Source organism: Cordyceps fumosorosea (genome assembly GCF_001636725.1).
Source record: "Cordyceps fumosorosea ARSEF 2679 chromosome Unknown scaffold_3, whole genome shotgun sequence".
Classification (NCBI taxonomy): domain Eukaryota; kingdom Fungi; phylum Ascomycota; class Sordariomycetes; order Hypocreales; family Cordycipitaceae; genus Cordyceps; species Cordyceps fumosorosea.
In genome coordinates, this window is record NW_017387303.1 from 967,681 (window position 1) to 979,769 (window position 12,089).

The 12,089-nt window shown below is 54.6% G+C and overlaps 2 protein-coding genes across 2 annotated transcripts; one reads left to right on the forward strand and one right to left on the reverse strand.

Moving 5' to 3' along the window:
• Positions 1–6,998: 6,998 nt before the first annotated feature.
• On the forward strand, positions 6,999–8,845 carry ISF_02001 (cell cycle control protein tyrosine phosphatase Mih1; the record flags this gene model as incomplete). Its single annotated transcript, XM_018845608.1, has 4 exons — positions 6,999–7,252; positions 7,310–7,377; positions 7,435–7,654; positions 7,705–8,845. The coding sequence occupies 4 exons, from the start codon at positions 6,999–7,001 to the stop codon at positions 8,843–8,845; spliced, it is 1,683 nt and encodes a 560-aa protein (XP_018707331.1).
• Positions 8,846–10,111: 1,266 nt separating this feature from the next.
• On the reverse strand, positions 10,112–11,824 carry ISF_02002 (CwfJ domain protein; the record flags this gene model as incomplete). Its single annotated transcript, XM_018845609.1, has 2 exons — positions 10,112–11,741; positions 11,808–11,824. 2 exons carry the CDS (start codon positions 11,822–11,824, stop codon positions 10,112–10,114), a joined length of 1,647 nt encoding a protein of 548 aa, XP_018707332.1.
• Between the last annotated feature and the right edge of the window lie 265 nt (positions 11,825–12,089).

A 12,089-nucleotide genomic window follows, 5' to 3' on the forward strand; every position in this document is an offset into this window, starting at 1 on the left:
GACACAATCATCCGAGCACCTGGCTTGGCGCCGTAATCAGCGGTGGCTTTTTTTTCCCCCAGCGCAGTAGTTGGTGGGCATGACGATCCAGTTACTACTTAGAAACTATAGTTGAAGAGGACGGAATTTTCTCAACACCCCGTCGCTATATCTATGGCATTTGATATTAGCCGTTGGTTTATAACTAGGTTGAAGGACTTAACTGGGTAATAAAAGTCTGAGAGCCTTGGTATGCGTTGGCACGTTGGATCATATTCCAAGCCCTTACATCGACGATTGGGAGCAGGATAAGAAACGTCTATGACGCAGCACGACGACCAGGGGGGTACGAAAGGTTCTTGCGAGCTGGTCCGTCCTGTCATCCGTCGATGTAACTAGAGCATTGAGATGGGCATGGATGGGACGCGCTTCTGGATGTCAACAAGACAGACCCCGAACAAGTGTGAAACTGACTATGCAAGCCGGGGATTTTTAGGTCGATGACAGGTGGGATGGGGATCGTGAGTGAGAACGAGAAAAAGAAACACTTTGGCAGTGAGTGTTGCTGGATGCGGGAGTAGGCCGGGATGAGGTTGGCGACGGAAATGTCCGCTGTTGCACAAGACTTCTTCATGTACTCATGTGCATACAGTATGAATTCCTGCATGCCAGTATGTATGCGCATGTATGTATGTACCGGTATGTCTCGATACATGCACTACTCATGCATCAAATTGATGCAGAAGCTGCCTCTCTGAGTCTCTCTGGACATCAACAAAGAACGCCACATACGGCTGCGACACTTGCCTTGTTTTGCTTTCTTTTTCATCTCTTCTTTTTGCTTTTATCTCTCTCCCTTACTTACATGTACCAGTAGTTGATCAAGACGCGCAGTCGGTCCTCGGAACCGGTGTTCCACCACACGTGTCGTGAAACACTAGACGTCTGCAGATGCATTGACAACGATAACGCGGAGAAAAAAAACAGAGCAATCATGTTTGGTTCCTCGGCGTGCATTGTGCATGTACGTACATACACAATGTACCGGTACAACTCCATGGATGACGATATTCTTACACACCAATGCGACAGGGAGGCCGGGTAAGTCATGAGGCGCATGGACTGAACCAATCGCTTTCTCGCGAACAGGGGAGGGGGGGAGAGGAGGGTCTGCGCCATGCGGGATCGTATCCATGGCCTGGCACATCGCCCAGGAGACTGAACAAACTGGAGCGAGCGATTTGCTTTTTTCTCGGTCCTCTTTTTGCTTCTTTGGTGGTTGCTTGTTTTACGTGTGGGAACCAGACAATGCAAAATACCGAGCGAGGGTTTTTGATGTGTAATACTTGAAAGGGCTTGTACGAGGCCATGGGCCCGTTTGACAATCCGAGAGGGCTTGTGTCATCCGAACCTTTGTTCCGCAAGCGCACGAGGTACTTTGCAAAAGCTTTCCATGCCCTGGGCGGAGGAGGACAACAATGCTGTCGCAAGCCAGTCAGATTTGACCAGGATAGACCCCGCCCCTCGTGAAGCTACCATGTGTTACCCAAACGGGTCTTATTCTTCCTCGCTGCCCCCTTCACAGGGTCCGTTGTCGGGAGAGGAAGGGGAGGAGTCTGGGCAACTGACGGCACGGCATGCGTCGTGGCACAGGACGGGGCGGGCTTTCCGAAATGCAAGGGCGAGAAGAGGTGCGTGCCTTTTTGACATGTACGATGGATGTCCTGCAGCAATTTATGGCACAGGAAGGCTCGGGCTCGTTGAATGCGGACGCCGGAGGACTGGAGCCGGACCCAGGTTGATGAGTGAAGGGAGGCTTGAACAGAAAACCACAACTTATGCGTACATTAATTATGTCTCGGTGTAGCCAGATCGCCAGAAGAAACTTGGGACACATGAGATACACGGGAAGGGATGCGGGACAAGTTTTCTTTTTCCGTGGTTCGTGATGCTGCGGCGCTTGGGCCTTGTGTGAAAGAAAGGTGAAGGAAGATGCCAGCCAGTGAACCAATATTACAGCGTAGCAGTTGGCTATCATCATGCAACAAGCACGACGGCGCCAAACTAACTACCCTGCATTATCTCCTTGGTAGTTCAGCCGGTCAGCAAGTCAGCCACCCATCCAGCCTTGCAGGAAGACGAAGCCAGACAACAAGAAGATAACAACAGGCTGCGCTGCCAATCACCCCAACGCAGCCGAGTCGCGAGTCCACTGTAATAATAATGCAACCAAGAATGGCACAGCATTATTAGTGCAGTGTGGTGATGACGGGCCACAAACTATACCGGCACAACAATGCGGATAACACAGGTGATCGGCACACCGTGTGGATTAGCGTCTCAGCTATCGGTAACTAGCTCGGTGTTGACTTTGTTTTGGGCGGAGGAGGGGAGGCTGATCGCGTCGTCTCACCAGGCTGAGCAGAGCCTCCAAGTTGGGGAAGAGAGACAAGACGGCGAGTTAGTTTACTGGTACAAAAAGGAAAAGGTCTCGAGGTGGGTTCTCCATCCATCGTGGACTTCTCGGTGGGAAAAGCAACGGTGGATGGGGTAAAATATCCCGAGGAGCGAGACTTTTTCCGATAATACGATTCTTACTGCGCGTCATCTTGGCTAGAATCTGATAATAATGTGCGTGTTCAGTCGGCTCAGCCGTCAGGCGAGCCCACACAGAATGGAGGGGAATTGGTTCCGGAGGTCGTACCAGACGAAAGGGACGAACGGCAGAGGAATGGTGATGCAGAAGTTTCAGCGTCGTGGCCGAGACGCGATGTGAAGCTGTTGTTGTTAGTATTATCAGTGATTACTTGGTGGTTATTTGGTGGTGGTTGGTTGCGATTTGGGGGTTTTACGAGTGCTGCGGGATACCATGCAACAACCTGGGATTTTGCCTGATAACCTCCTCTGCATCGGATACAGTTACCGCAAGAACAACGCGATTGTGCAACTTCAAATGAATTTTAAAATTTGTAAACGCTGCCAGGCCAAGGCGCGCAACGTATCAAGTATGCTGTGTAATTGGTGATGCTACCCTATGGACAGCATATCCCAGCTAGTGCAGTCCAGGGCCATGCCGAAGAAGCCAGAAAAAATCGCCATGACAATTATGCGCGAGTCATATTGAACAAAATCCCGCAACTAATCACAGATTCTGGAGAAGATGCAGGTCAGGAATGCCCTGGATTATTTTTAGGGGATACGGATATTGCTGCATGCTGACGATATCTCCAGTGTCAAGACTACGACCCCGTAATTGGACGGCGGCATTCTGCAAGACTCGGATCGACAAGCATCGTCATGCTAAAAAAAATAAGCGACTGGCATGCAGTCTAGAAATTTCCGCCGACGGCAATTGAGAGACATGCAGAGCACGCACGGATACGACAGCGGCGCTTGTTGCCGGCGGTGATGGAGGTTAGCTGCAGCAAAGTCTACACCGCACGATAAGAGCCGAGTAAGTGAATGGTTTGATTGGGCGGCCCGTCTGGAGGAGGGAATGTGAAAGTCAAAGGACGTTTCGGATAGCTATAAAGTTTATTGTTGGTGCGACCAAGTCGGGTAGGGGAGGAACATGCACCGAAAAGTCTGGAGCAGCACAATCGGGAATGTTGCACAGAAGGCAACTACAAACTGTGCTAGTACGATGGGTTATTAGGTAGAGACTGACGGATCTGGATGAATGTTTAAGGTGACCCGGGGGGTTTCACCAGTACCATGTCCCGGCATTTCACACACCTGTCGTAGATTAGTTAGTTAGTGGGCAGTAACAAGCGAAGGGAGCGAAATCACGACAAGACAAGAAAAGATTGGAGACGGCGGGCGCTTGTTCGTCTTTTCTTTCCTTCTTTTTGCGGGTAATCGCGTGCCTCGAGGTCGGAAGGCTTGTTGGAGCGAGCCCGGCACGCTGGGACAGGTATGGGGATGCCGTGACTGGCTCCATCGGGCGAGATTGCGGGCGGCAGCCGAGACTTTTTTTTTTTTGGTGTCGGCGAAGGCGGCGGGCGGGTAACAGCTGCTCATATCAGAATGGGAGACGAAAGTCCGTGGAAAAAGAAGGGAAGGGAGCAGTATTGGTGCGGCCGTAATCGGTAGGTGGGAGTTGGTTGGTGGTCCAGACCGGGCTGATATCAAGTTTGTGGGAGACGAGGGATGAGTTTGGTGGATTTGAAGGGAGGTTGGTTGGCTGTACAAGATATCGTACGTTGTGCAACGTATAACAAGATTGTCCAGTCAAACGGGCAATAAAACGGGAGTATGTGGTGGTTTATGTATGCAACACTGTGTATAACTGAGGTAGGTACGAATTACGTACGGATACTCTAACCAATACTGTAATACTAGTTTGGTCCAGGTAATAACTCACGATTGATATAAGTATGGAATACATGAACTACCTACGGATAATTCGTGAATGTATGTATCCGCCGTATTATGCAGTTGCCATGATAACCGAGACTGGTTTTGACGCTGTGGCACTTGGTCGCCAGGACAGCAGTGACAGGGCTGGCAGCTGTCAGTGTTTCACGCTGGGGGGAAGAGAGGGGGTTTGCAGGGTCATAATTGTCAATGCCGGGCGATGAAGCAAACCTGGAGCCTGTCTACAGGGAACGGAGAAATGGCTGTGTAATGACAATGAGAGGAGAAGAAAAAAGCAGGCAGTTGACAATGATATTTACGATTTATCTTAGTGGTTGATTCAGGTGATGGTGTTACTGGGGGGGAACCTGGCTGACTGACGGCACAGTGCGCTGTAGGCGGCCTGTACCGGGGGGGGGGGGGCGGGGGCCTAGCAACGGCGAGCTTCCGCGGTTTTCGCAACAGCATGATGGCCTTGTCGATGGCAGTGGGTTGCTGGGGCCGGGTTCAGTGGATTTTTTCCCTTACCTTGCCCGGCCGGAGTCGCTCTCGGTGGTACCAGGAACGAGATAAACTGCCCCAGCCCAGTCCAGGCACAAGTTGCCCGGTTAGACGCAGTTGGCCCAGGTACGGGATACAGGCACTGAATGTCTGCGCTGCTAGAGACTCCTCCCAGCGCCACTGCTCCACAGCAACCAAAACCCACATACCGAGAGAGCGAGCGAGCGAGCAAGATGATGCAGGTGGAGAGGCGACGGGCTGGCTCTTCTCTACAGTTGCTAAATTAGCTTACTTTTTGATATTGGTATGGTACAAGCAAAAAAAAAAAAAAAAAAAAAAAAAAAGAAAGAAGAGTATGATAGTGCAGGATTAGGTGCACCTGTTGCTCTGCTTGGCTTGGCTGGGCTGCCCTGGAGATGCCCATCAACCCACCAACAACTAACCCACGTCGTCGCCCGCATCATTGAACCCCTGCTAGTGGGGTTCGCGTCCAGCTGAAGACTGACCTTGCCAAAAGCTTGGTTCCCTTGGATTCGCGCCACCAGTGACCAACCTACATATGTATGTATGTATGTACCATACTAATACAGCTAACCAACTAATACGCCAGGGCAAGGGAGGGGAACAGAGTCTGACTCTCTTGTCGTCACCGGTCACTCTCACTGGCCAGGATCCCGAACTTAAGCTGCAAGACAGGCGCCTACGTTATTAGTACCTCTCCAGGCCACCTCCCCTAGGTACAAGGGTTGTAGTGCAGTTTACCTGCAGCTTCCTGGTACTGACTGCAGTACCTTATACGCCATATTCAGCCCTCAGTCCCTCGTCGGCCCCTCATCTTGTGCCTCGTCTGCGTCTCCTCTCCTCCGGATAACCAGACAACCAAACCGAGCCAAACCAAACCACCGACGGGACGCTGTCCCATCCATCCCAAGCAAGGTAAGTAAGGCAAGGCAAGGCTGGCTGCGTCGCATCCGCCCACATCACCCCTAACAACGTCACAAACTCCAGCCGTCCAACTCTGCTTGATCCTCCACCACTAGGAGCTCCCTACCGAACCAGTTACAGTTATCCAAACTCACTAGCTGGGCTCTCTTTTTTATGTGCTTCGCTGCCCTTGCTTGGCCTGCCCACCTTGCGCCGACGCCATTCAAAAGCCGTTGCTCCCGCACACCATCCCTCCTCGACCTGCCCTCCTCACCCCCCCTCCCTCTCTTGTAAGAGACGCCCGTCCGCCCGCCCTCCCCGAGGCAAACGACGAACTACAGCAGCGCAGCGGCCAAGGTAAGGCTTTGTTCCTCAGCGACAACTTCTTATTTCCCTTCTATCTCTTTTTTCCCTTGCGCCTCGGCCACACGGGAAGGAGAGAGAAAAAGAGAACAAAGCCGGCCTCGGATTGCTGCTTTTGTTGCTGCTGTCACTGGTCTGCATACCATACCTGCCCTGCCCTGTAGGTGCTGCGGATACGGCCCCCATCACCATCGACCAGGTGTAGAGTCAGTCAACGACGCAAAGCCCATCCATCGTCACCCGCCTTGCACGCCAAAAGCGAATTAGAAAACCCACTCTCCGAATTGGTTCTTCTTCTGCTTCTTATGCATCGCTCCGCCGAATAGAAGGAAACAGCCTCGAAAAGAATTTCCTCTTGGCCTCCTCTTCCGCCCTTCTCTCTGCTGCCTGCCTGCCTCATTGTTCCTGAAACTGGCCCTTCACCACCTTGACGTCGGCACCCGTTTGACCACCGCCGCCAGCCGACAAGCAACGGAACCAAACACGAATTTCCACGACAGCGAATTAATCCTCTCTCCCGCCTCCCGTCTCTACAAATACCAAAACGATCAATGCACCTGCGCACGCACTCGCCAATGCCCTTCAACCTATAACTGTCCGTTGCACGATTACATGTTCCACGACGTCACCCACCCTGCTACTCTGAATACCGTCCGCCTCCACGCTGTTGCCCCGTTGCTAGGCCAGTGGAGCTCTTTTTTTTCACGACCGTTTACTTATTAGTTACTTCGACTTGCACCTTTTTGCCTTTTGGCCCTTTTGGCTTCCTTCTTCCTTCCTCCAACCCACCACCGAGGTTGCTCAGTTCTCGCAGCCCTTTGCGAGTTCTGTTCACCAACCCCGGGGCCCTTCCTCTTCTCTCCTCCTCGCCACAAATGGAGGCTTCCTCACCACTCGCGGCGCTGCACCGCCCTATGCCTGCCCCGAGCTGGGGCGGCAGGGACATCTTCCGCAGTCACCACCACCACTCCTTCGTAGGACCGGTGGCCTCGGCCGCCTTGAGCCTGCGCGAGCAGCTGCAGAGAGGCACCTCCGACTACTTTAGCTCCAACGAGCCTCGCGGATCCTCGCCCGCCGCCAGCTTGGCCGCCGACCTCTCCCAGAACTTTCGTCTCGACAGCGAAGCTAGGTACGGCACCTTCCTTCCGAGGCGTACAGATCGATCTCGATACTGACTGATTTACAGCCCTCACTTTCCAACTCCTCGCCGTGCACTCTTCACCGCCAATGTCATGGGTGGCTTCGAAAACAGAGGTAATGTCTCTTGCTATGCTGCTACACAGTTGGCCAGCTTACTGACTCTTCTACTAGACTATGTCACCACCCCTCCGCTTCCCTCGTCCTCGCCGGCTCAGTTGACCGAATACATGGAGCTCTCGCCGCTTCCGCACAAGACACCCTTCTTTCTGCAATCTGAGGCAGCTTCTCCCACGCCCAATACCTTGCCTGGTGACGAGGCTATGATGCTCGACTCCCCGGCTCCCATATCGCGCCCGCCGCTGGACTTTCCCAAGCTACCGTCATTTGCGGAGTACGTATCTACTTGTGCCGGCCGCTACAGAACCTGCTAACTTTCTATAGCCGTAGAATCGCTGCTCCACGCCGTCCATCCTTAAGCCGAATGAGAGGTCACAACTCCTCGTCGTCCGGCACCGGCAGCAGTTTCAAGGCTGACGCTGATGGTCAACTTCCGCCATTTCGTTTTGGTGGCGATTCGGCCTCTCGAACGAGCTCCAACCTCTCTCTCGGAGAGTGCTTCCAGTCCGAGTCGCCTACTCAAGATTCGAGACCGTCTTCGTCCAATAGCCCCTGTGCTCCCATCCCTATTGGCCTCCGTTCCCGCACACAACTCGTCACTTCCAACAGCAGCAGCCCTCGCCTCGGGTCACCCATCGCTCACTGCAGACGGTCTTCCAACCCGTTCTTGCGAGCCCGCAAGCAGGTTCGTCGCTCCCTGAGTATGTTTGAGCATCCCGGCGAGGTCATGAATGCCAAGCCGCAGACCCACGAGTTGATCTCAACGCCACTCAAGTCTGTCATGGACATTGAGGAAGCTCACGAAGCCGTCGTGCCTCACTTCCTCTCAGATGACCCCACCGATACCATCCCACGCATCACCCAAGACACCATGCTGGAGATTCTCGACGGCAAGTACAATGATAAGTTTGATCACAAAATGGTCATTGACTGCCGCTTCGAGTATGAGTATGACGGTGGCCACATTGAGGGTGCCGTCAACCACAACGACAAGGAGCTTCTCACCTCGCAACTCTTCAAGACTCCCATTGGCGGGAGATCCTTGCTCATCTTTCACTGTGAATACTCTGCTCACCGTGCTCCTCTAATGGCTAGACATGTTCGTGCTGAGGACCGTACCGTGAATGCTGAATTCTACCCTCGCTTGACTTATCCTGAGGTGTACATTCTCGACGGAGGGTACAGTGGCTTTTTTGCCAACTTCCGTGGCAGATGCTTCCCCCCGGAATACGTGGAAATGTCGGACGAGAAGCACCAACGCACCTGTGAGCGCGAGATGGGCAGACTTAGGGCCCGAAAGGGCGGTCTCAGCCGCGCGCAGACTTTTGCGTTTGGCCAGAGGGATGCGGGTGTTAATGACTCCCCCACTGCACCTGGTCGACCGCCATCACGGCAATTCCCCATCATGGGCAGCTTTTCCCCCATTCCCGAGCGATCACATACTCGGCGCATGGCTTCCTACTAATATCTCGACCTCGCTTTTGCGCCTGTCACATATCTCATCTACCGCACATTGCCTTGCATCTGCAAGTGTCACCACGCCGCACCTCGGCGACTGGTGCAACCGTTTCCTTATTCATCCCCGGCTCACGTTGTACATGAAACAACTAATCTTTCAAGCGGCTGTTCCTACCCATATCATAACGGTCACAGCCGCCGTGAGCCGCGGACAAGCTCTTCTTGCTTTAACAACTAATCATCAACCCGACGCGCCGTCACATCTGTGCTTTCTGCCATGCTACTATTCTTTGCGGCATAGCTATCTCGCATCTGTCTTGCGACTGATTTGAACAACAAATCTGTGCGCAAAGTTTCCTGTCTTGTTCTTCTGCCAGCAAACGGCGCGGCTGTTGCCCGGATTACTCACAGTGAGCCAGCACCAACTACTTGGTTCACCATCAACTACTTGTAAAACAATATCAGCATATGCTTTCTGCCACAGAGCCTCCGTCGTGGATCGCAAGCAGCCACTCCTTCATCAACACATCATCCACACGACCTGACGGTCACGAACAAACCACCTTCCGAGAGCTGCGCCAGGGTGCATCTGCTGCGCATTGTATTTCTTACGCATACCCGGCGACTCGCAACTTGACATGCATTTGAATGTCTTTTGTTTTTTGCCCTGTCTATACCCCCTTTCCTCACGACGAAAACACTCTCTTCTTGTCATTGTTTTGCTCTTCCTGGCGGTACCTGGCACTAGATGTGTCGGCTCACCTGCACTGGACTTGATTCCGCTTTTCGTCAGCCAAATTCCTTTATTCCTTTTGTCTTGTTGATAAACAAACATGGTTCTATAGAGCTATTGCAGGTTTCTTTGCATTTGTTTTTTATTGCGGGCGCCGAGTGGGAAAGAGAAACATCACTGGAGTTTGCTGGATGTATCATTGCTTGTTTTTTCTCTACACAGCCATCCCTTGTTGAAGGATAACATTTTGTTTTTATAAAGTCTACTATTGGATGCCGAAGAGCAATCAATCCCATCAAGTAGCAAGCGAAGGGGACGGGATAGATAAGAAGACCCAAAGAAAATATTGAACATTATCTGTTTCTTCTGATTGTGACTGATCGCTTTTCTCCGAGTGAAGAAGCTAATCTAAAGATCAAAGTAGATATCGTTTTCCGTCTCCAAGATTGACCACCTGCCCCGATCCAACGCCCATGATGCAAAGGTAAAAAAGCAAATGCTAAATGCAAATTCTCAAAGACAAACCAACGCCCGAAAAATCTACTCCAAGGTAAAATCCCACTCCTTGAACCCGTCCCGAAACGCCTCGGCGTCCTTGGTCTCCTCCTCCTCCGTCTGCTGACACTCCTGCCAGACGGCACGCTCCTCCAGCCCGAGCAGCTTCGCCAGCGCGCGGCGCACAAACTGCAAGTCGAAGCGGGCCTCCGGCTCCAGCCTCATCACCAGCGTCGTCCCACGAAGCACCTCGTCCTCGCCGTCGCCCCACAGCCACACCCTCACAAAATCACCACTCTCCTCCTCCGCCAGATCCGTCTTGGAGAAGGCGGGGTAGCCGGCGCGGTCGGCCTCGACGCGCAGCGCCGCCTCGGCGAGTCCCTCGGCGATGAGAGTGGCGGGCACGGCGACGAGCTGCCAGATGAGGTGCACGTTGCGCGCGCGGCTCACCTCCCACGTGACGACGCCGAGGGAGCGGCGAGAGCGCGCGGAGACGGAGGCTTGGATGGATTCGCGGAAGCGGGTCATCTCGCGGCGCGTGCGGGCGGCTTCCTCGGAGGAGGTGGAGAGGGTGGGAGTGTGCGCGAGGGGGATGACGATGAGGTGGCCCGGAAAGCCGAGGGCACTGTCGGGGGAGGAGGATGGCGGGAGGGGGCCCTTGGCGGTGGTGACGTAGGCGTCCTCGCCGATGCTGCAGATCATGTGCGTGGCGGTGCGCGGGTTGGAGAGGCAGAAGAAGCACTGGTCCGGGCCCGGTGGGGGCTGCGCCTGCCGGCGGCGCTTGTGGTGGCCGTCGTGGTGGTGGTGGTGGCCGAACCGGCTGTACGAGGATGGGGCGTTGTCGTCGCCGCCACGCTGGCGCTTCCTGTCACGCGGTAGTAGTGGCGAGGCTGTGGCGCCGGCCGGCACGACGTCGTCGGACTTGTTAAGCGCGAACGCGTACAGCGACTTTTGCTTGGCCGCGTTGCCGAACGGTGCCATGGAGATGAAGCGCGTCACGGACACGACGTCCGGGTTGGCCGCGTCGGCGGCCTGGACGAACGGCTCGCGCTCGTAGAAGAACGGCCCCGGGGATGCGGTCAGGTGGTACCGCGGGCGCAGCGCGGCGCACAGCTCCGCGACGCACCGGCTCGCGGCCACATGCTCCCGGTGCGCCGCGTCGAGCGCGACCTTGGACCCGCCGCCCCATATACTCGCAGGCCACGTCGACGTGAGGAGGACATCCGCGCCGTGCGCGCCCTTGAGGCTGCGCGCGTCCTCTTCGGTGTGGAACGGCAGGTGCTGCTCTTTCCCTCCCGCCCCGTCAGCGGTCGTCATCAGCGCGCCACCGAAGCTCACGATGCGCAGGCCGTCGGAGGTCTTGGTCACGCTGCGCCGCCCGAGAAAGTGCAGGTTGGGGCAGACGTCGCCTCCGTCTGCGGCGGCCTCTTCGATGCGGGCGACGACGCGGGCGGGAAGCGGGCGGGAGCCGACGGTGAAGTAGGTCGGCAGCGGGACGGTCAAGGTGCCGGCGAGGAGCGCGTCGATGGCAGCGGAGCGGGTCTCGTCGTCGTCGGTCTCGGGCCCGAAGACGTCGCCGGTCAAGAGGGCGAGCGCGAACGAGTTCTTGGCGTGCAGCGCGGCGAGCTTCTTGAACGCGGGTTCCAGGTTGCCGTTGAGGCTGCCCAGCACGATTCTAGAAAAAAAGAAGAGAGTTAGTATGCATTGCGGTAGTAAAATTGGGAGGGATAAGCTGGCGTACATCTTTGGTGCAGCCATTGTGAAGAACTCTGGGCTGCGGCTTGTGGAAATGGGGGCCGAGCGTACTGTGGTGTAGAGATGAAGTTGAAAGCTGAGCTTTAGCGATGCACGCCCTCGATAAGCAGATGCGCCTGCCACGTCATTGGCTAGGGGCGTGCAAAGATCGCCCCACATACGCCTTATCAGTTCTGCCGACCATCAACCAGCCAAAAATTTTGGAAACTTTTTGGCGGGGACTTTGTCTTTTTATAGCTACAATTGGACTTTTTTTTCTTCGAGTCGT